Below are 20,333 nucleotides of genomic sequence, written 5' to 3' on the forward strand. Positions count from 1 at the left end.
AGGCAGGGGAGTGCTACTACTCCCATTCTACAGGTGGGGAAACTGAGGCACAAGGAGGGCAGTGGCCCAATTTATGCTGTACCCATCGCCATGGTGCCATGCCTCCTCCTTAGCCCATGCTAATGTCGGGGGGGCCAAAGAGCACCCAGCCCCTTGCAGGACTGGGCAAGAAAGGCCCGGCTTGCATCGCTCACTGACTTTGGAGTTTTGGGTGCTCAATGCAGGTGGCCCTCAGGGAGATGGTCAAGGGCACATGGCAAGTGTTTGGAAGGGAGAGGTGGAGGACCCAGATCACCAGAGATCACCTGGATGGCTATACTGAACCAGACGTGTTCTCCCAGGCACCTGTGCCACTCCCCAATTTGATAGCCAGACATGCCTGGGAAGAGGGGATTGCCAGAGCCAGGATTCCCTCCCAACACTCAGCAACCCAAACTCCTACCTTGGGTCTCACGCCCAGCACCTGGAGAAGCGATCAGGCAAAGAGAGAGTGGGGTGGCTGGGAGGAGAAGCAACTGATGCATGAGTTGGAGGAATAAAATCCACACTTCTGAGCCTGCAAGCCTGATGCAAATGCTTTTGCAGGAGACTGACGCCAGGCAACCCTTGCAGTGGGATGGAAGCGGTGACACAGGACGGCCATCATGGCAGGTGATACATTGGGGTTTGAACCGGGGACCTCCGGCGCTAGAAGCGTACACCGCCACAGCTCTCTCGCTGCATCGCTACCAAACTAGTATCCCTTGCAGATCGGCACAGAGAGAGAGGACGTGTAACATGCTGGGGGAGACAGACCTTGGGCAGCCCCTTTCCACGGGGCTGTTTCACCCACCTACATTATTGGCAGGGCCTTCGCAGGGCTCCCAGACATGCTTGCTAGCCCTGGATCTATTGCTTTCCCTGATCTGCCACAAAGCAGGGCCCCGTGGCCGGCTTCTTGTTGCCGGGGGGGATGGGAATGCCCCCCCCCCACACGCACTCTGGAAACGCCGGCAGCTCTCTGATGGAGGTGTTAATCAGATGCACAATTGCATTCTGCTTCCCTGTGCCCCTTCTCCGGGTGCTCTCCCCTGCCTCCCTCACCCACCTGCTCCCAGGCTCTCCATGGCTGCAAGGCTCCTTTACCAGGGACCCCACGGTTGGGATTCTCCAACGGGACAGAGGGAGTCAAACCCCAATGATGAATGGGAGCTGGTTGTCTCACCCCCTTAGACTATCCCAGAGACATGGCGTTAATAGAGGCCCCGATCCTGTGATTAGCTCCCCTGGGGTGGGGCTTGCACCCACACAGGGCCCCCAGGATCCGCACAGGGGTCTGCCCGAGCAGCACTCACTGCAGAATTGCAACCATCGCCTGTATCCGATACACAGCGTTCTTCCGGAACAGCGTCTCTTGGAGCAAAGTCAAAACTAAAACCAAAGAAAAAGAGATCGAAGCCCAGGGGGATCAGGCAAGCAGCTTCGAGGAGGACATTTATGATAATCATCTATTGTTATTATATAATCTATTCCCCTGCCTCTACCTAGCAACACTTCGGGTGACTAATTACCCGATAAAAGGAATAACCCCTCTTCTTACCCCCCACCCCAGAGAAGAGACTGCCTATGGATTGCTTGGCTAATCCCACACGCAGAGGTGCACGCCAGGAAATCTGCCAGCTAGAAGGGCCACGGTTATTCCTTTAGCAAATGAAAACATCTGGACCACCTCCTCCCTTCCCCCCACCCCACACTGATGTAATATGCTTACGTGACGGATAAACGAAGAGACCTGCTCAAGTTCATTAGAGGCATACCACCGCCTAATGTGGACAGATTGCTCATTACGGCCCGGCCCGGAGAGAATGCAGCCACGCTCCCTTCTTGCCATTAATTGCCTCATGACGAGGCAATCCAGCACCTCTCCCCGAGCCATTAATAATTTCCAGGAGCAGCCGTCTTCCCTCCCCGAGAGCCGTCAGCTGGTAAATGAGAGGAATGCGTGCCATTGCGGCCCCCTGCCCTAGACAGACTATCGATCAAATCCATGCGCCCCCTCCATCCTCGCCCTCTGAAAACCGGTGTGGTTCTGGGCGTGTCCTCACCCCCCTCTTCCCTACCAGACCTTTGACGGCACCATGAAGCCCCTCTCCAGCCTGCCTTCCTCAGCAAGCACCGGTCTACCTAGCCCACCTATCAGCCACCTTTCCTGCACTTCGGGCATTGTTTCAGCCCTGCAGAAGCTGGCGGGCAGTTGTACCACCACGGCTTAAACCGAAAGGGGAGGAAAGGAATGCTTTTCCCTTTCATGCAGATGTTTTAATGGGTTAAAAACCAATATCAGAAGCTCCCTCTACATCCCATCCCGACCCCACCCCAACCATGTATCTGCTGCATGCGCTGACGCTTGCCTGGCAACTTTGCCTTGCCAGGTTGAAATCAGGTACGAATCGTAAGGAAGCAGAAAGATTTGCTGCTAGGGAAATCACAACAGAAAGATTGGTGGTGGTTTTATTTGGGAGGGGGAGAGGAGGAGTGCATAAATGAAGTCTGTTAGATTACTAGGCAAACAAATCAAAAACGTCATGTATTTCCCTATGCAAAGCTCGACCAGCAACTGAGCTCAATGTGATTCAGAGCCCAGGGCCATTCAACCTCCATCACTTTCCTCTGGGCCTTCTGCTGCAAAGAAACCCATCTCCAGGGTGGAGGTGAGCAAGAGCTGAACCTAACTTTACAGCCCCTGATTGGCCGGACGAAGGAAAGGAAAGACCGGAAGGAAGGGACTGGGGAGAGAATCATTAGGGTTGTGAAACTGAGGAATGGGGGAGCAGGATGTCAAACATTCACCAACACATAGGTGTCAAGGGCGCTCAGCACCCTGTGAGACTGGACCCTACATTCATGTCTCGTGTTTTATGCCTATAGTTAAGCGTAGGCACACATGCTCCCCCTCTCCAACACACACGTACAGCCAGGTCTCTAATGTCTCAGATCTCATATAAAAACGGGGGTGTGTGTGTGTGTGTGTGTGTGTTGACACAATCCCAGCAGCAGGAAGTTGCTGGGCTCCACCACGCTCTGCTTGTAATCAACACAATTCCGGAACCGAGTGTTGATGGAAGCGAATTCCTGGCTAAAAAAGAGACAAGACCAATCTTTTGGGATTGGCTCTGGGGTCATTTTAGAGAGCTGTTGTATCTTAACAGGCAAAAAGACAACGATACTGTATCCATACTATTCCACATACACCTCATGCTGCCATATTGATATGCAACACACAACACAAACCATAGCCGTACCCCTAAGTGACTCTGTGAGACAAACCCAAACAGGATTTGATCAGCTGCAGTAGCCAAATGTTAGCATGTTACAGACAGTGAAATGGCAATGCCATTTCAGCCTACTTAAATACTTCTCGTTTCTCAGTTGCCCAGTATGTATCTAATCTGGGGGAATGACTTTCCAGATTTATAGATAGGAACCCAAGAATAGCCACACCCGACCACACCAGTGAGCTATCTGGGTCCGTATCGCTGCTCGGACAGTGGCCAGCACTAGATGCTTCAGAGAAAGGAACATGAAACCCTGCAATGGACAATTTGGAGCAGCCTGGCCCCCAGCGGTTTTGCTTCCTGACCCAGAGCAGCCCTGAAGCATAAGGGTGATTCTACTTTTGTCTTTAGCCTACTCACACCAACTGTGAATATATTCATTTATCACTGAAGTGTTTACATGTGGTTATGTGTATTATATATGTACCACAGCATACAGCTATAGCCAGAGGAGTGTGTGTATATTTTACATGTACATATACACAACGTTTTTAACTGTGTCCTCACCCCTTTAATCACAACAGACGCAGATCCCAGCTATGGACACATTCTACATGACTGTAGCCTCTAGGTATTTATATCGTGCGCCTCACCACAGCTGCTCATCCCACATCATCTTTATACACACACTTTGTACAGACATTGCACACACACGAGGGGTATGTACATGTATAATGTACATACAGATCACACACACACTTGTGTACGCTTTTTATGCACAATACGTATTGACATGCTCACTCCAGAATTGTCATTTGCTATGGTAAGACGCATTTTCGCAGAGGCAGCCGGGGCGTGAACATGTGTTTACAGCAAAAATAATCAATTCCTCATTATTTTAGGGCGGACCCTAAAGAAAATCACCAATTATTGAGGCAATTAAGCAGCTACTGCACCTGCAACCCCTCCCTCCCCCAAACGATGTTTGCTGTCTTACACTATTTCCATCCAGTGCAGCAGGTACATAAAAGCAATGCCAGAAGAGAAGAGCGTGCTCGTTCTAAAATCACTGGAAAGGTTTATCATTGTCCCTAAGTCTTTATGACTCTGCATGTAACCCTCCCTGGAACGTACACACAGCGACAGCTACGTCCTCTCACTATAACTAAGGAGAAGCAATCTCCAAGACTCAAGGAGATGAGCAACATGAAAGAAGCAAAAGAAGCAGAGACCATAGAAACTGGGTGCAGGACACACACCCGCCCCCGATATCCCTCCCCTTTTTTAGTTTTAAATATAGTTCCCTCTCCCTGTCGACAGCCTGGGTTTTCACCCTGCTAAATGGAGACCTTGTGTGGGTGCGTGCGCACCGTAACATCTGGAATCATACGGGCAAGTGTCCTCTCTAAGATCCCCCCTCCAGATACGAGCTGCTTCTGCCCATAAGGGAGCTGCTCCATTTCACTGCTCCCCATCCTGGATACTCTGTCCCCTACAGGAGCCTTTCCCCCTGTAAGTACCTGCCACACATCCCCCCCATGTTACAGAGTTGCCACTTCACCCCCATAGGGACCCACCCAATCTTGTTCTGCTCCCTGTGTCACAGAGCAGCCTCTCCCCCACCCTAGTCTGCACCCTCAGTGTTGCTCCCCAACATCTAGTCATAAGGGGGAGCAACACCCCCTCCCCTCTGCCTACTGGACCCCTCCTGTCTCCCCCCAGGGTGGGGATACTGCTTCCCAGGGACCCCTCGGGAGGCTTCCAAGGACAACAGCTCCAGCAGATATGCGGCTGCTGCTGCCACACCCTGGAGGGAGATGGGGGAGGCCAGTTCCCACCTGGGAGCAGAGCTGAGCAGAGCCAAGGGCTGCTCAAGCTGCACACACCAAGCTGCCGACAGCTGCTTCAGAGCACGAGCCAGGAAGCAGCAAATCCCTGACCCCTCCCAGGTGCAGCTGGAGAAGAAGGGGGGGCACCCCCAGTGTGCAGGCAAGAGGCGGTACATAACCCCCTCGGTGCAGCTGGAGGGGTGTGCGCGCACCCCCCGGGTGGGGGTAGGAGGCAGTACACATTCCAGCTGGAGGACGGTAGGATTGCAGCCCCCTGCATTAAGACCAGAGCAGAGACTAGGGTGCACCCCGCACAATCCTGTCAGCAGTTCAGCTGGTACTTCGATCCCCTGCAGCTGCCCCTCCAGGAGCCTGGGAGAACAGGGAAGCTCAGGGCACCTCCCCATTTCCAGCCGCCTGAGATTCGACAGCCTCCCCCCTCAGGCGAGGGGCCCGCTGAGCTCCTGCTATCAGCCAAGCCAGACAGGAGGGGGGGAGGACACAGCTCCCCAGACCCTACTGGAGCACACAGGGCCGCCAGAGAAAGGAACCGTATCCACCCTCCCAGCAGGACCAACTGCAGCCTGCCCTTCTGACCATGCTCTCTTGGATACAGCTGACCCTAAATACCCCGCAAGCCGTCCAGCTCCGTTCCCCTCCTTCCCGGCGCTTCAGGGGGTGGAAGGCTGCTCCACCCACAACGGAGCCCAATTTCATGCCGGGCTCTGCACGGCAGCTCTCCCCGCATACTTGCCCGAGGCCCAGCAAAGAGAGCTCTCGTGTGTCCCAGTGGCAGGGCCCCTGCCTAAACGCAGTAATTCCTAAGGGAACACGGGAGCCAGACGACAGAATGAATTCCATCCAGTACCCCTGCAGCTGGACCATGGGCGTGGGGGGGAGGGTGAGGATAGGGGACAGCGAGCAATGGGGAATTGTGTTTGGGGGATGTTTGTTCAGTTGCTGTTGTGGCTGTTTGGGGGATTTTAACTGAATTGCCCAGAGCAGTTTAGGTGGGTGCTGCTTGTCCTGTGATCAGCTGACAAACCCATGGAGACAGAGCACCGCACCCTGCAGGGAACAGAACCGAGGAAGGTGTAATGTCAGCTGCACTGTACGCTCACGAATGCCTGGCAAAAGCCTCGCTCTTCAGGGTCCACCTGCCTTCTGCACCAGCAGCTTTAGGGCACGTGCGGGCCCCAATCCTACCGAGTGCAAGTCCAGGCCGTAAGCAGCACATGGGAGCATGCTGCACTGGGGCTCCCACCAGGGCTGCCAGGTCATTAAGGAAGCAGTGGAAGTAAGGGATCAAAGCAGCCATGTCCTCTCCCCTACCTCAGCCTAGAAGTGGGGTACTATAATAAGCACACACAACATGGATTTTGTGGCTGTGCATGTGAAGTCATTCATTTGCTACGCTAATTAGCCACACTTCCCCTGTGGCAATTAATTGCTTTCTGATTACAGGGCCTGGGAAAGAGAAAGAGAGAGAGAGAGGCTGGTTTTTTTCTATACTTTTCCCCTGCTACTTGCTGAACTAGATTGTCCTTTACTGTTCATTTTGCATCTTAAGCCTTCTTCAAAGCGAGTGAACTGTTTGCACTGGGACAGACCTCTTCAGTAACCTGCTCTCCTGTGCCCCAGCTGCCCTGACATTTGTTAGACATTAGTTAACAAGCGAGGTATTTTAGTTAGTTGTAGCTAACCCCAGGAATCTTGCTGTTCTCCATGCTAACCTATTGCAGGGAGATTATAGTCACTGTAAACCCTAATGAGCACTTAACTACAGCAATATTTAATTTAAAAAAAAGGTGGGGGAGAGAGGGGCTTTGAACAGCAGCTAATTAACAGAAAATTGCTAATTTCCTAGCTATTAACAGCTGATTTTTCCACTGGCTGAATGCAGGCTGGGATCTGTCTGGGCAAAACTGAACCACAAATGGAAAGAAGATGATGCTATCAACAGGGAAAGGGTTCCCACGCCAAACGCCTCGTCTCTGGCTAGGAATGGGAAGCATTTCTATTCTAGTCCAGCTCTCTGCATCTCACTAGTGAGCCACAAAGATGGTGAGCCAGTTGCAGATGCTACTAAGGTCAATTAAGGAAAAGGAGGGAGTGGATAAGGGAGGGCTCTCTTCTGCTGCCCACAGAACCACCACAGGAACCACCAGATCAGATCAGACCCAAGGTCCATCTAACCCAGCAGCCTGTCTCTGACACTGACCAGCACCAGATGCTTCAGAGAAAGGTGCAAGAACCCCACAGTTGGCCAAGGCAGGGTAAAAGCTCTCCCAATAAAGTCTTGTCCTAATCACTAATAGTTAAGAGGCTGGTTAAAACCCTGAAACATGGTTTTATCTCCCCCCAATATTACTTTTTAGCATTAACTATAACCCAGGATATTTTTGTTATTTATATAAATGTCCAGTCTTAGTAAGTTCTTGGCCTCAACAACATCCTGTGGCAATGAGTTCCACAGTCCTATTATATGCGGTTTAAAAACTGATATAAGGAAATGGTTTTTCAATTTGCTACTTTTCAGTTTCCTTGCTCTCCTGTTCTGTGACAGACATGAGCAACTAAGTCTGGGTTGAAATTTTCAAAGCAAAATGAATGAAAGATGTGTCTCTAAATCACCTAGACCAGTTTGAAAATCCCACCCCAAGCATATGCCAAGCCAGCAGGGTCGTGCTACTCTCTGGCCAGCCAAAACCATAAACAGCCAACACATCGAACAGCCAATGCAAACGTCAATGATGTTCTGCTTGTTAGCACAGCATTTAATGAAAGGTCGGGGCTGGTGCATGGCTGGTAAGATGTGGGGACACTGCCGCTATTGGAAAGGGACAGGCCCTGCCCTGCGACTATGGCCCAGGCCGCTTGGGGGTGCACGCAAGCCCCAGTAATGCTGGGGACTCCCGCTGAGGGCGCTGCTTCACTGGAGGAGACTTTAAGGGCAGTCAGTCACTTCTTAGCCATTCTCCCCGCCACTTTGAGTGCACCTGCTCTTACCTCAGAAATAAAGAGCAGGGCAAGGCTGTTGCAGCAAGGAGTCAGCTAACGCGCTCTCACGGCCTCTGCCAAGCGTAGCCCAGGGGGGGAAGCTGGCAGTGTTTGCACTCCCCGGAGAGCAGCAGACCCCTTCAGCGGGCCACTGCCTCCTGCTGGTCCCCAGAGTGGCCCCACGTTATACAGGACTTGGTACTTTTCACTATCCCCCATCACCCGGGGAATACAGCAGGCTGGGCCAGGAACTCCAGGGTCCGGCTGACAGGCCAGACTTGCGTTTGAGGGCCCTGGCGGATCTGCGCAGAGATTTCAGCCCGGGCAGTCACTACTGTTCATCTTCTGAAGGAGGATGACTGGTGTCTAAAGGGCTTCGGAACGTGTCAGTGCAACAGCTCATTTCACATCGCCAGCCTGCTGTGGCCTATCAGGCTTCCCCCGTCACTCTCCATGGGGAGGTCAGTGCCGCTGGGCTTCACAGGCCCAACCATGCGTCCTATGCTCCTCTCCCAAGATACCCATCTCTGCAGCGGAGTGTGGCTCACTTTGGGCAGGGGCCTATGTTGATCTCAGAGCCATCTCCTCTACCCGGTGCAGCACGCTGTACCGCGGAAAGCTTTGCATTCATCAGGTAAGCAGATAAGCGGCCAGAGCAAAAGCAGGAGTGGTTGATAGAGGTGACCAGAACCAGGAGATGAAGGGATGGCCTTATATTGTATATCTCCAATCATCAGACATGGATATTGCCTTTTTCATGTGAGCATCTCAAAGCACTTTATAGAAATACTGAAAATAAGTCTCAGGGTTAAGTGACCTTTCCAGTGATGCAGACAGGAATAGAACCCAGGAGTCCTAGACTCCCACTCCCCAGTCCCTCAATTACACATATTATTAACCCTTTGGAAGCCACTGAGTCTTTCTGCTAAAGCATTCATGACAAGCCCCAGCCCAGTGTTGGGCAGAGCTGCAGGTATCTCAATATTCACCAATTCTGGTTGTGCATTTGATTTTTCCTGTTCCTCTTTACTACAAAGGACACCTGCAAAATCCATTGCTTTAAATATGCAGCTGATGTGGCAAAAGTTCTCTGAACTTTCCCTGCCGCCCTTTTTATTAGGAACACCTGCAACGAAACCAGGGTTTCATCAACTTCTGTGGCTTAATTCCCCAGCAAATGTCAGAATTTACTCTGACACATCATAATCACTATCCCATATGGGAGGCAGAACTTTAAATGGGGGGCAAGAAAGAAGGCCAGGTGAGCTCCTGAACTAACAAAAATATCCTGTTTTGCTGAAAATGCCCCTAGTAATAAATCAGAAAACACGAGATAAATACAAGACTTTCTAAAAGAAGAATTTGACAGCTTTTGGAGGTGTCCAGTGGAGTTTTTCAGCATGTTCTGTGGCGGACCCCTAGTGGTTAATTCGTGAATTATACCACTCTATTTTATCTACAGACCAAAACTTGCTTGCCCCATCCAAAACCTGTGCAGTCCTTAAGTCATTAAAGAGTTCTCTGAAAAGATCCCAGGGACAGAAAGGGTGTTGGGTTTGGGAGGAACTGACCTTCTCTCAAAGGCCGTCTCTGTTCTGGAAACCAGCAATTGCTGGGCCTACCTCTGGTACTGACCTCACAGTCTGTACCGTATTTATCCCCACAACACCCCTGTGAGGCAGGCCGTGCTAGTATTCCCGTTGTACAGAAGGAAAAGCGAGACACAGAGGACCATAGACCTGCGTTCAAGAACTACCGCAGAACTCCTTGCAGTGGTTGAATCTCAGCCATATCACAGAAACATTTGAGAGAATGGGTGCTACCTTACGATGAGCGCCTGCTGCTGGATTATCAGAGAGCCGCTGGCAAGGGTCAGCATCTACAGCAAAAAGCAGGTGCGGGGGGGGGGGGGGGGGTGGAGGGTCAAGAAGGGAGATGAAGGCTAATGGGGACTTTAGAATGAGCTGGAGAGAGGCAAAGCAAAAAGACACCAGGGCAAAATGAAAGGCTCTAAATGAGCTTCCCTATGCTGGTTGAAAAGCCACAAAAGGAAACGCCATACCATTCTCTCTCCCTGTCCCCAAGCCTGATGGGCCATGCTCAGCTGTAATGCAGCTCCTCCAAGTCGGCAACGCACCATCTGGATTTGGCCCTGCCTCTTTGCAATACACAATCAAACTCCTCCCAGCCCCATACCTTGCACAGAGAATCCACCGCTCTCCCCGTCAGAGTCGCTGTCCAGCTCAAAGAGATCCTTGAATTCTTTCTTGTCGTCCTCCTTCCTGTCCTCCGGCCGCTTCCGTTTGATCTCTGGGAGGTTCAAGTCATCGAGCTAGATGGGCCAAAAAACAATGAAATCAGCTTTCGAAACGGTCTCTGCCTTCAGCTGTGACGCCGGGCCCACCCTGGTCGGCAAGCCAACGTCCGAGCCTGAGCTTCAACCCCCAAACCGCGGCTTCGCACTGCCGCTGAAATCCGCACGGCCTGCCGGCAAAGGACTATGACGCCTGCATGGGAAGCGGCGAACACGCCCGGGAATCAGTTACAAAGGTAAGCTAAGGCACGCCAAGTATTTCCACTCCAGCGACCCCGCCACGAAACAACTGCTGGCAGCGGTCCCTCTGCAGGAAATGGCCCATTGCAGCTTTCCAGGTAAGAAAAGCTATTCACGTGATTGCTTGCATGGCTCCCCAGGTCAAGAAGCGTAGCTCTGGCGACTAGCCAGCCTTACGCGGGTGGACAACCTGATCTGGTAGGTCTCTAGCTACTGGATTTACAGCTTGGCTTGCCCCAAGAGCTCAGCTCGTTGCTGCTCACCAAGGGATGACCTAGGTTGCCTCTGCACAAGCCAGTGACGCAGCAGTGGTTCTCCACCAGTGCCATGCCATGGTGGAAGCCATACTATAGCCCACGGTGCAGGTGCTTTCTGTTACCAGCATCGCCTAGCCCACATCAGAGCAGAATTAAATGACAAGGGGGTAAAGATGCCCACGCTCTCTCTCCACTACAGCTTCCACCGCTGCTAGCCCCGGGGCCCAGCTTTGAGGCTGTAGAAACCGCCAGCAGCAGTTCGCCGTTTAGCAGTAGCTATCCACCCCACGTCCCTGATCTCTGCACCTCCCCGAGAGCAGCAAGGATGGGGATTTGCCGGCAAGGGCTCAGGCCACCAGGGCAAGGACAATCTGAATGCAAACTTCGATAAAGCATTCGACACAGTCCCACACGGGAAATGACTGCTTAAATTAGAGATGGGGGGGGACCTTAGGTTAAGAATTTAGAGGTGAGTAAGGAACTGGCTAATGGGGGAAGGCAACAGGTTGTGCTGAAAGGTGAACTATCGGACTGGAGGGACATGACTAGTGGAGCTCCTCAAGAATTGGCCCTGGGAACTGATCTTATTTCACATCTTTATTAATGACCGTAGCACCAAACAACAAAACAACCGGAGAATGCTAATGCGATGGGCTGGTGGTGCAAAGATGGGAGGCATCGTCAGCACAGAGGAGGATCTGAATGTTATCCTGGAAGAGCTGGAGTGACAGTAACTTAATAGTACAGAGTGTAAGGTTGTACACTTAGAGTGCAAGAAGAATTTCTGCAAGAAGCTAGGGGCTCATCACTTGGAAGCGACAGAGGAGGAGAGGGCGCGGTGTATTCGTTGATCACAGGATGGCTCTGAGCCAGCAATGTGATGTGGCTGCAAAAAAAAGCAATTGTAGGATGTATCAGGCAAGGCATTTCCAGGAGAGATAGGGAAGTGTTAATGCCATTGGACAAGGAACTAGTAAGCCCTCGTTTGGAATATTGTGTACAATTCTGGTTACCCATGTTCAAGAGAGATTAATTTAAACTGGAACCGGGGCAGAGAAGAGCTAGGATGATGATCAGGGGAATGGAGGGCCTGTCTTATGAGAGGTGACTGGAAGAGCTTGGCTTGTTTAGTCTAGCAAAACGAAGGCTGAGAGGGGATCTGGTTGCTCTCCATAAATACGTCAGGCAGTAAACACCAGGGAGGGAGAAGAGCTATTTCAGGGAAGGGACAATGTTGGCACAAGAACAAATCGGGATAAACTGGCCATGAACCAGTTCAGGCTGGGAATTAGAAGAAGGTTTCTAACTAGCTGAGGAGTGAGGTCCTGGGATAGCCTCCCAGTCAGAGGTGTGGGGAAAACTAATTAATTGTGAGAGAGAGCTGGACAAAGCGATGAACGGGGTTGAGAGACAGGCTTTCTTGTGTTAGTGGGGCCAGGGCTCGGCAGCCCTGGGGGCTCCCTTCTGGTTCATGTCAGATGTTCCTAAAGTCTCATGCTTCAGGGCTTTGGACGATCACATGCAGTGGCCAGGAAGGGAATCTCCCCCTCCTCTATGGTTTTGGGGTGGGGGTGGGGGGTTGTCTCCATCCTCTGTACCATCAGGGATGGCTACAGCTGGAGATGGGACACAGGATGGGATGGGACAGTGCTCTAAGGTGGCACCAATCATCCTCTCTCTTGGGCGCTTGGCTGGCTGGTTCTTGCTCACATGCTCAGGGTCTGATTGCTGTATGTGGGGTCAGGAAGCAATTTCCAGGTAAGACTGGCAGTGATCGTGGGGGTTTTTCACCTTCCTCTGCAGCATGTGGGTCACTTGCCAGGATTATCTGGGTCTCTCTCGCCACTGCAGGAGCCTTGGGCACTGATGCCCCTCAGCCCCTCCTGTTCACTGTGTGGGGCATATAATGGTGTAGTCTCCTGTGGGCTGTCGTACCTTGGTCTCATTCTGGGGGCGGGGCGGGGTTGGTGACCTGCAACAGACAGGTGGTCCTTTCTGCTCTCCAATCCTACAACTCTGTACAAACCAAATCCCACCTGCTCTCCGAACACCAGCTGCCCTGCTGGGGCCTGGCTACACACCTCCTGGGGAGCCACTCACATCTGAGCACTCAATAGCCTGCTTGGAATAATTCTCCCAGCTCCCACCTGCCAGGCCACCCCCAAGGCGCTCATTTCTGGGCAGAACCACTTCAGCGTCTCCACAAGATCCAACATGTTAGGAGAGGCAGTGAAGCACCCTCCAGATACAAAAGCAGCCTCTCAGCAGAGAGAGAGAGAGAGAGAGTTGCACATCTCGTTCAAAAGTCAATTCCAGCTCGTTTCCCCAGCCCGCTTCACTGCTGTGGTCCCCAGCTGGGCAATATTGATTCTGAGAGCAGAGCACTGACAGGCGATAACCAAGAACACTAGGACTGAAAGTCAGAGGCTGGCCAGGCAGGGATGAACCACAACCCACTTGCAGGGTCTTGGTTTTAAATGATCTCCCGCCTCCCCATCCACTATGATGTGGCCTACCCTTATGCGGCCCCTCCAGACATCTCCCAAGTCACCTCTGTGTTGCGAGGACATGCAGAGAAAGCAGCATGTGACTGGCTTTAAAACGGCAGCCGCTGCATGCCATGAAATAGACATGGGCAGCATCCCCCAGTGGGAGTCAGCTCCAAACAGCTGCCCGGAGGAGCTGACCCAACCACCATGTCTGTTTTAACCACCCTCTTCCCCAGACCTGCCGTTTGCATCATCTTAGGCGGCCACTAAGTAAAAGCGTTTAGCTCATCTTGGGATGGCTTTGATGGCAAAACAGGTTCATTTCCACTCGCTGCAGGCTAGCCACAGAGAGCACTTCCTTTGGCAGGGGAGGGTGCAGCGATGCTGACCCAGTGGGAGGCCACAAGCCTTGCACATGCACGAGAAATCCCAGGTCCACGCTGTCCTCAGATGCATCCCACGATTCCTGCCTCCAACCCCAAGGCACAGTGCTGAACCTACAGCCCAGACTACTGTGGCACTACTGAGCATGGACACACACACCCAGTCAGTCCCTTCTAGCAGACACTCTCTTCGCCTTTGCAATCTCCCAGTCGTGCAGCATTCCACGCAGCCTGCAGGAAGGATTCCTGTGGCTGAGCGAGCGAACTTCGCCGTTTGCCTTCTAACCATCACTGCAAGGGCAAGCGAATGGATTTGGTGCCTGGGCTGCTACATTTTTCAGGACTCTTTTGCAAGGGTGCAATATGTGCCAGTCTTGCTAGTGCCCCTTCCCTCTGCATCAGTCTCCTCGTTATCTTGCTTGAAGCAAGACAACTGAGGGTAAGTCAACACTGCAATCGAAGTGTCTGACTGCAGCTCATGTAGACACACCCGAACTAGCGTCAATCTAGCTAGGGGAGGACTGGCTGCAGTGAAGCCATGGCGGCAGGAGCATCAGCAGAGGCCATGCAAGTTTTCCTGGAAGCCCATGTGTCCACAGCTTCACTGTTACTGAGTGAGCGAGGTCACAGCTAGCTCCACGAGCTGCCCCCTGACTGCAGTGCAGGCCTACCCTCAAAGCATACACAGGAGCCCAGAGGTAGCTGTATCAATGCCTCCTATCTAGAAACAAACACAGGCTGGTTTTCAGCCTTGAGATCTGTGCACCTCTGTGCACTAACTTTCCACATAGCCTACAATGGCCATGCAGAAAAGTAGATACTGGCCCATTTGGCCAGGCATGCAAATGGAGCAGAGGACTTGTACATGTGCATACAGGAGTGTTTGTGTGCAAAGTAAGTGTGCAAACAGCCAGTTACGGTTCAAAGCTGGCTCTATGCCGTTCTGTATTACCCTCAATCTTTTGCAGTGCGCCTGGGAAGATGCCTTCGCCAAACTACCCAGAAAAGTGCCCGACTCTTTTTTCTCTGAGTATCCTGCAGGCTCAGTGGGTCAGCACAGATGTGAAGTTTAAACGGGCTTTGCCTCACGTTGATCCCAGTTAATATTTCATTTGCTATTATAATTATTTGTAGCGCCTAGGAGCCTCAGCCACAGACCAAGAGCTCATTGTGTTAGGCACTGTACAAACACATCATGCTGCCCAATTGCCCAGTGTCACTGGAAATCTCTGGGACTTCCTTGCAATGCTCTGCCGTTTTATTAAGCTAAACAATAATGTGATTGGAGAAAGCCATCAACGTCCTCCGCTACATCATTCATAAATACCTTCTCGCACTCTGGTCCCAGTACCAACCTCCAGGGTACAGTGTTCGCTTCACTCCACACTGAGCGTCAGCTGTTTATTAGGACTCAGTTTCCTATCACGTAGCTACTCAAAGGGTTAGCTGGGGGCTAGGAGCGCTCAGTCTCACATTTCAGTCCCATTCCCAGTCCTGGCCAAGTCTTTCGGGAAAGAGAGGAGCACCCAGAACCAGGTTTTATAACCTAACCGGGACAGATTAGTAGCTAAAAATTAGGGTTGCTAAATATCGATTATGAAATGCAAAAATCATTTTTGGTTTGATCTTTTTCCCCCTCATTGCATTATGAGCTCCAATATGGGCATATTCCCAGGGGTACACTGCTCGGCACAGGGTTTAAGTGGAAATGGATCTTGGTTTTGAGCAAAATTTACTTCACAACCCGAATGTGCAGAAGTTTGCTTCCTCAAACGAAGGGGTGGGAGGGGGAGCTATTTTAATCGACATTTTGCACGATACTTGAGAGTGTGAGCTCTTGTGGGCAGAGACGGTCTCTTCCTATGGGTCTTCTCACCACCTGGCACAATCCTGAGCTCAGTCAGGGACAAACAACAATGGCCTAGGTTTTCAAAAATGACTCAGGATTTCGCATGACCATTATTGGGGTGCCCAACAGGAGACACCTTAAAAAGGAGGCCATTTGGGGAACCTACTGAGCACCTGCCCTCTTAGAAAACAACTCTTTTACAGTGTCTCAAGTTGGGCCCCCCAAGATTAAGGGACCCCCCCCCAAATGACTAGTCACTTTCGAGAACGGAAGCCAACAGAAACAGGATGCAGACCCAAGACTCCCGTCCAGCTGCAGCCTGTGTGCCTCCCGGGAAGCTGATTAGTCCGTGTGCCGCTAGAAGCCGCCGGGGAGCAGGGGTGGGAATCAGGCAGCCGGGTCGGAGTTGTTAGAGGAGGCCAGTTTCACCTCACAACGAGGCGGATTTTTTTCAAATGGCCGTTAATGGGACGTGGATTTTTCTCAGCCCTAATGGGCCTCATGGCGCTCAGCGTCCCGCCTGGGAGCACAATGCTGCATCATTAAGCCAGCAGCCCTCATGGAGGGAGACAACAGCCCCATTCAAAGCATGGTGATCTTCAGGCAGCGACAGGCCCTTCTGAAATCTCACTTGAAAATTCACCCTTCCCCTGCCCTCTTGTCTATTCATCCCACGCTCCTTCTGGACTGAAACAAAGCCCCGCCACTTCCTTTTGACCACGTCCCCAGGCTTTCCTCAGCTACCCTTTCACCCTCGTGGTAGGAGCCCCCTCAAGGGGAATCTCACACCCCGCTGCTCCCGGCTGCCCAGGGAAATCCTTGCTCGCTTTTCTATGCTGAAGGCTTGTTTCATTGTTACCCATCAACGGCTAGCCGCTGGGGTCACTCCAGCAGCGTAACCCCCTAGCCTGGGCAGGGAAAGCCAGGGCTGGCACCAGCAGGACCAGCATCAAGCAGAGGCCAGCCCCACTTGGGGAAGTCACAGCTCGCCGTTTCCTAGCAGGATCTGCAAGGAAATTGCTTTCAATGCTAAGTTCTATCTCCCAAACGGAACTGCCGGTAAGGGGCGCTTCCCATTCCATCCAGATTGCTGCACTGGGGGCTTATAGCCCCGTGGCCGAATTTCTCCCTGGAGCGTGATTCTGAAAGCATCTAAGATCTCCTAGGTCTCCTCCCACCCTCTGTGACTTGGCCCGGAGCCAACCACCACAACATCCCGTCTGGTATTTTAATCGTCCCCCACCATACCCTGGGGATGCCAATTATATCCATTTCCTGCTCCCCAGATGAGCATCCCAGCTCAACCATTTAATCATATTAGCATATAGACAGCTTTACTCGCTGGTCCTGACACGAGTGAGCCCCCGGGTCCAGCTTCCAAATGCGGAGTGCTGTGTCCGGAGTGGCAGGCAGAGCGTTCGCACATGGGATGGAGCAGGAGGAAGAGGCAGCTGGACCTTATGTACGTGGGCAGGTCAGAGGTTAGCAGCGGTTGTGTCCAGACTCTTGTTCCGCACTGTCCCCTTAACTGATGCGTTCCCCCAGGGGAAGTTGTTGCTGAATCCGCACAATGCCATAGTTAAAGGCCAACTGGCACTGGCCCCGTGTTTGCCCACCCTGGAGAGTTTTGCTCTTTGACTCGGCTGTTACATCCCCATCAAGCATAAAATTGTAAGCTCCTTGGGGCAGGGAACATCTCCTGTCCTGGGTTTGCACAGCACCTAGTACAGCAGGGTCCTGACTCTAGGCTGGAGCTCAGAGGCGCTATCATAATACAAACAATAAATAACAACAACAAATGGAAAGGAGAGGGTAAGAGGCAAGTTCTCATGACCTGAGCACCCCCTCGCAGCCAGAGGTCATCCTGCGGCACCCTGCCTCTGTTTTTCCTCCCCTTCAGGGCCCTTTAACAACTCCCCATCCCCAGACAGTTCAAAGAAATCCCCTGCTAGTAGGCCTCAAGCCCAAGTCAGTGTCTCTCTCCCGACTAATTGAACACAAACTCACACAGGCTTCATTCTGCCGGCCCTTTGCTGTCTCTGCCAGGCCTCCCTGCCTGGAGAGCTTCCTCCCACTCTCCCCTGCTGGTTCCGGGCCCTGCAGGAGCCTTTTTGCTCCCTGCAGTATATGCAAACCTAGCTCTAGTCTCCTACGCTTCCCCCCTTCACTGCGGCTTCCTGCTCTTTTTCATAGGGACCACCTGGTTCAGCCCAGGTGCAGCTCATTCTGTAATCAGGGCTGGCTAAGGGCAGGGCAAGCCCACCTGTTCCACAGTGCTATCTAAAGGGAAAACCAGACAAAACCAAGAGCCAGCAGCATCAAGGGAATCCGGTGACCCCCTTCCCCCAGCTAGCTGAGTTGCAGTTCTTGGCCAGGTACACTTGGCATTTATATAGTCCTCTACAGGCTCAAAGCATCAGACAACTACAAGCTAACTAGGAGTGCGGCAATCTGTTTTCCCACTGATCTGATCTCCTGCACCCCACTGCAAAGATTTATTTCCTCCAAGACACCACCTCCATTAAAAACAGCAGCAAAATGATTGGCTCTGTTCTAAGGAGGGTTTGCCCTTTGCACAGCCCCTTCCGACTGAGGATTTCAACGTGCTTCAGACAACGAAGTTAGCCTGGTGAGGCAGGTCACCCCACTTTACTGGAGGGGAGTCAAAGCATGGAGCAGCCAAGTGACCTCTCCAAGGTCAGCTAGGAAGTCCCGAGGCAGAGTGGGAGACAGGTTTCTCATGCTCTGACCCCTCTCCTCTCAATGTATGTGTGTGACACCCAGGTGGGGATAAGAGAGATGACAGCATCCTCCCAGCAGACAGCTGCTAACTCGCATTAGAAGGTTACCCTCCATGATACGCTGCTCAGATAAAGGCAATTCAGATCATTTCCTGTTCTCACCCCAACCCTTTGCTTTTCCCCTCTGCCGTCAGGAAAGGCCTGACTGAGGCTGGGAAATGCCTGCTGCAAAACAAACCAACCACCCAGCCTAGCGTCCCCACCTCTGAAACAAGGAGTTGTAGAAGAATTACTAAACACTCGGAGGATTTGGCTAAGCTGCACCCCCTGGCTCACGACTACAGACTGGGGAGTGGCTGGCCCTGTCTCACTAAGTCATAATTTCGGCAGCACTAGGACGTGCCTCTGATGTATCTCTGAGACACAGGCAGATGCCCCATAGATGGTGCTGATCAGCACAGCCCCATGGGCTGCAATAGACCCGCAGCGATCTGCACCAGCTGAAGATCCAGCCCACTGGACTTATTTTCAGGCCCCAATCCCAGTAAGTGGGTCCCTAAATAATCCCTGTACGCTTCAAACTTGTATACCTGTCACTCTGCCCCCACCAGTCCCTTTGGCTGCCATGCCCTGAGGCTGCACTCGGGGAGGGTATGTGTGTGGGTGTGTGCGCGTGTGCGTGTGTGTGTATAAAAACGACCTCTCCAGTAAATTCTGACTTAATTACTGTAGCAACCCTGAAAACAACAGGGGAAAAAAAACTAAGCTCTTGGCGACAGGGGCCATCTGTTTGCACAGCGCCTAGCACAATGGGGTCCTAGACTATTTCTGGGGTGTTAACGATAATACAAACAACACCACCAGACAACCTGCAAAGGACTCCCCTCTGACAAGTACAGGCAGCAGGTGCTTTCCTCTCACCAACAGCTAGGCACCGATGTTTAACTCGGCAGCGACTAACTGCAACCTGTGATTTAATCTCAAATTCCAGATCCTCTTTCTGAAAGGGATTATGGAGTTGTGGCTGTCGGTTAATTGCTTCAACACTCGTCTTACAGCAATGAGCTAAACATTTGCTTGCATAAACCAGTTCACGGGCTCCAACAGCCGTTATACGAAGTGCAGTTCTCCAGGACCTGTTCAAAGCCTTCCCCCACCCCGGCAATCTCAAACTCGGCCATTTGCCTTGAACCCTTCCTATGCTCCACCCCCTCATTATTTTGCCTTTAATGCAAAGGGATTGGCATACCCAGCACAGGAGCTAAGTGAATCTCATTCCAGAGGTGCGGCCGGCCAGCCGGGCCCTAACCACACCTAGAGCAGGCCCGGGAGAAAGGAAGAGTTAATGCGCGTTCACAAGAGACCGTTGGCAGTGGCGGTTCTAGGGCTCCCCATTTAGGAGAACAAAGAATTTGCCGAAAGCGGCAGTCACATTTCCCATGCACTGCAGGAATTTCTAAATGGATGCACCACAGCTGCAGCAATTTGGTGCATTATAAAGCTATATAAATCAGTGCTCTCCCCCCTTCCCCTGAGCTATTAGCGGCTAAAAAGGCTGCAAAGCAGCCCAGAGAATTTTGCCCTGCAGCCACCACTGTTAGGAAACCTCCTGTTCTGAAGGGCAGAGATCTTCTACGGCTATTGCATCCAGGCACTCTGTACAACGGACTATTACACATACCACCTCCCTGGCACAGTCTTCCTGTAACACTCCAAATCCCTGGCTCCCTAGCATGGGCTTACAGGGAATACCGAACTAGACAGAAGTATGGTCTTGTGGACCGGGTACTGGACTGGAAATCAGGAGACCTGGGTTCTATTCCCGGTTTGGCTGCTGGCTGACCTTGGACAAGCCACTCCACTCCTGTGCCTCTGTTTCCCCAGGGGAGATAAATGATGCTGGCCTCCTTTGTAAAGCACTTTGAGGTCTACTGATGAAAGGCGCCAGGCACTATTTTTAACTGGCCCTGTGCATAA

At 52.1% G+C, this 20,333-nt stretch overlaps 1 protein-coding gene across 2 annotated transcripts in view; it reads right to left on the reverse strand.

Moving 5' to 3' along the window:
• NOC2L (NOC2 like nucleolar associated transcriptional repressor) overlaps positions 1 to 20,333 on the reverse strand; it is an 81,180-nt gene that overhangs the window by 6,406 nt on the left and 54,441 nt on the right. For both annotated transcript variants that reach the window (XM_074975454.1, XM_074975452.1), the window contains exon 17: positions 10,280 to 10,415. In XM_074975454.1, the coding sequence (XP_074831555.1) occupies positions 10,280 to 10,415 (136 nt within the window). The remainder of the gene's footprint in view (positions 1 to 10,279; positions 10,416 to 20,333) is intronic.

This window comes from Natator depressus, chromosome 18 (assembly GCF_965152275.1).
Source record: "Natator depressus isolate rNatDep1 chromosome 18, rNatDep2.hap1, whole genome shotgun sequence".
Lineage (NCBI taxonomy): Eukaryota > Metazoa > Chordata > Testudines > Cheloniidae > Natator > Natator depressus.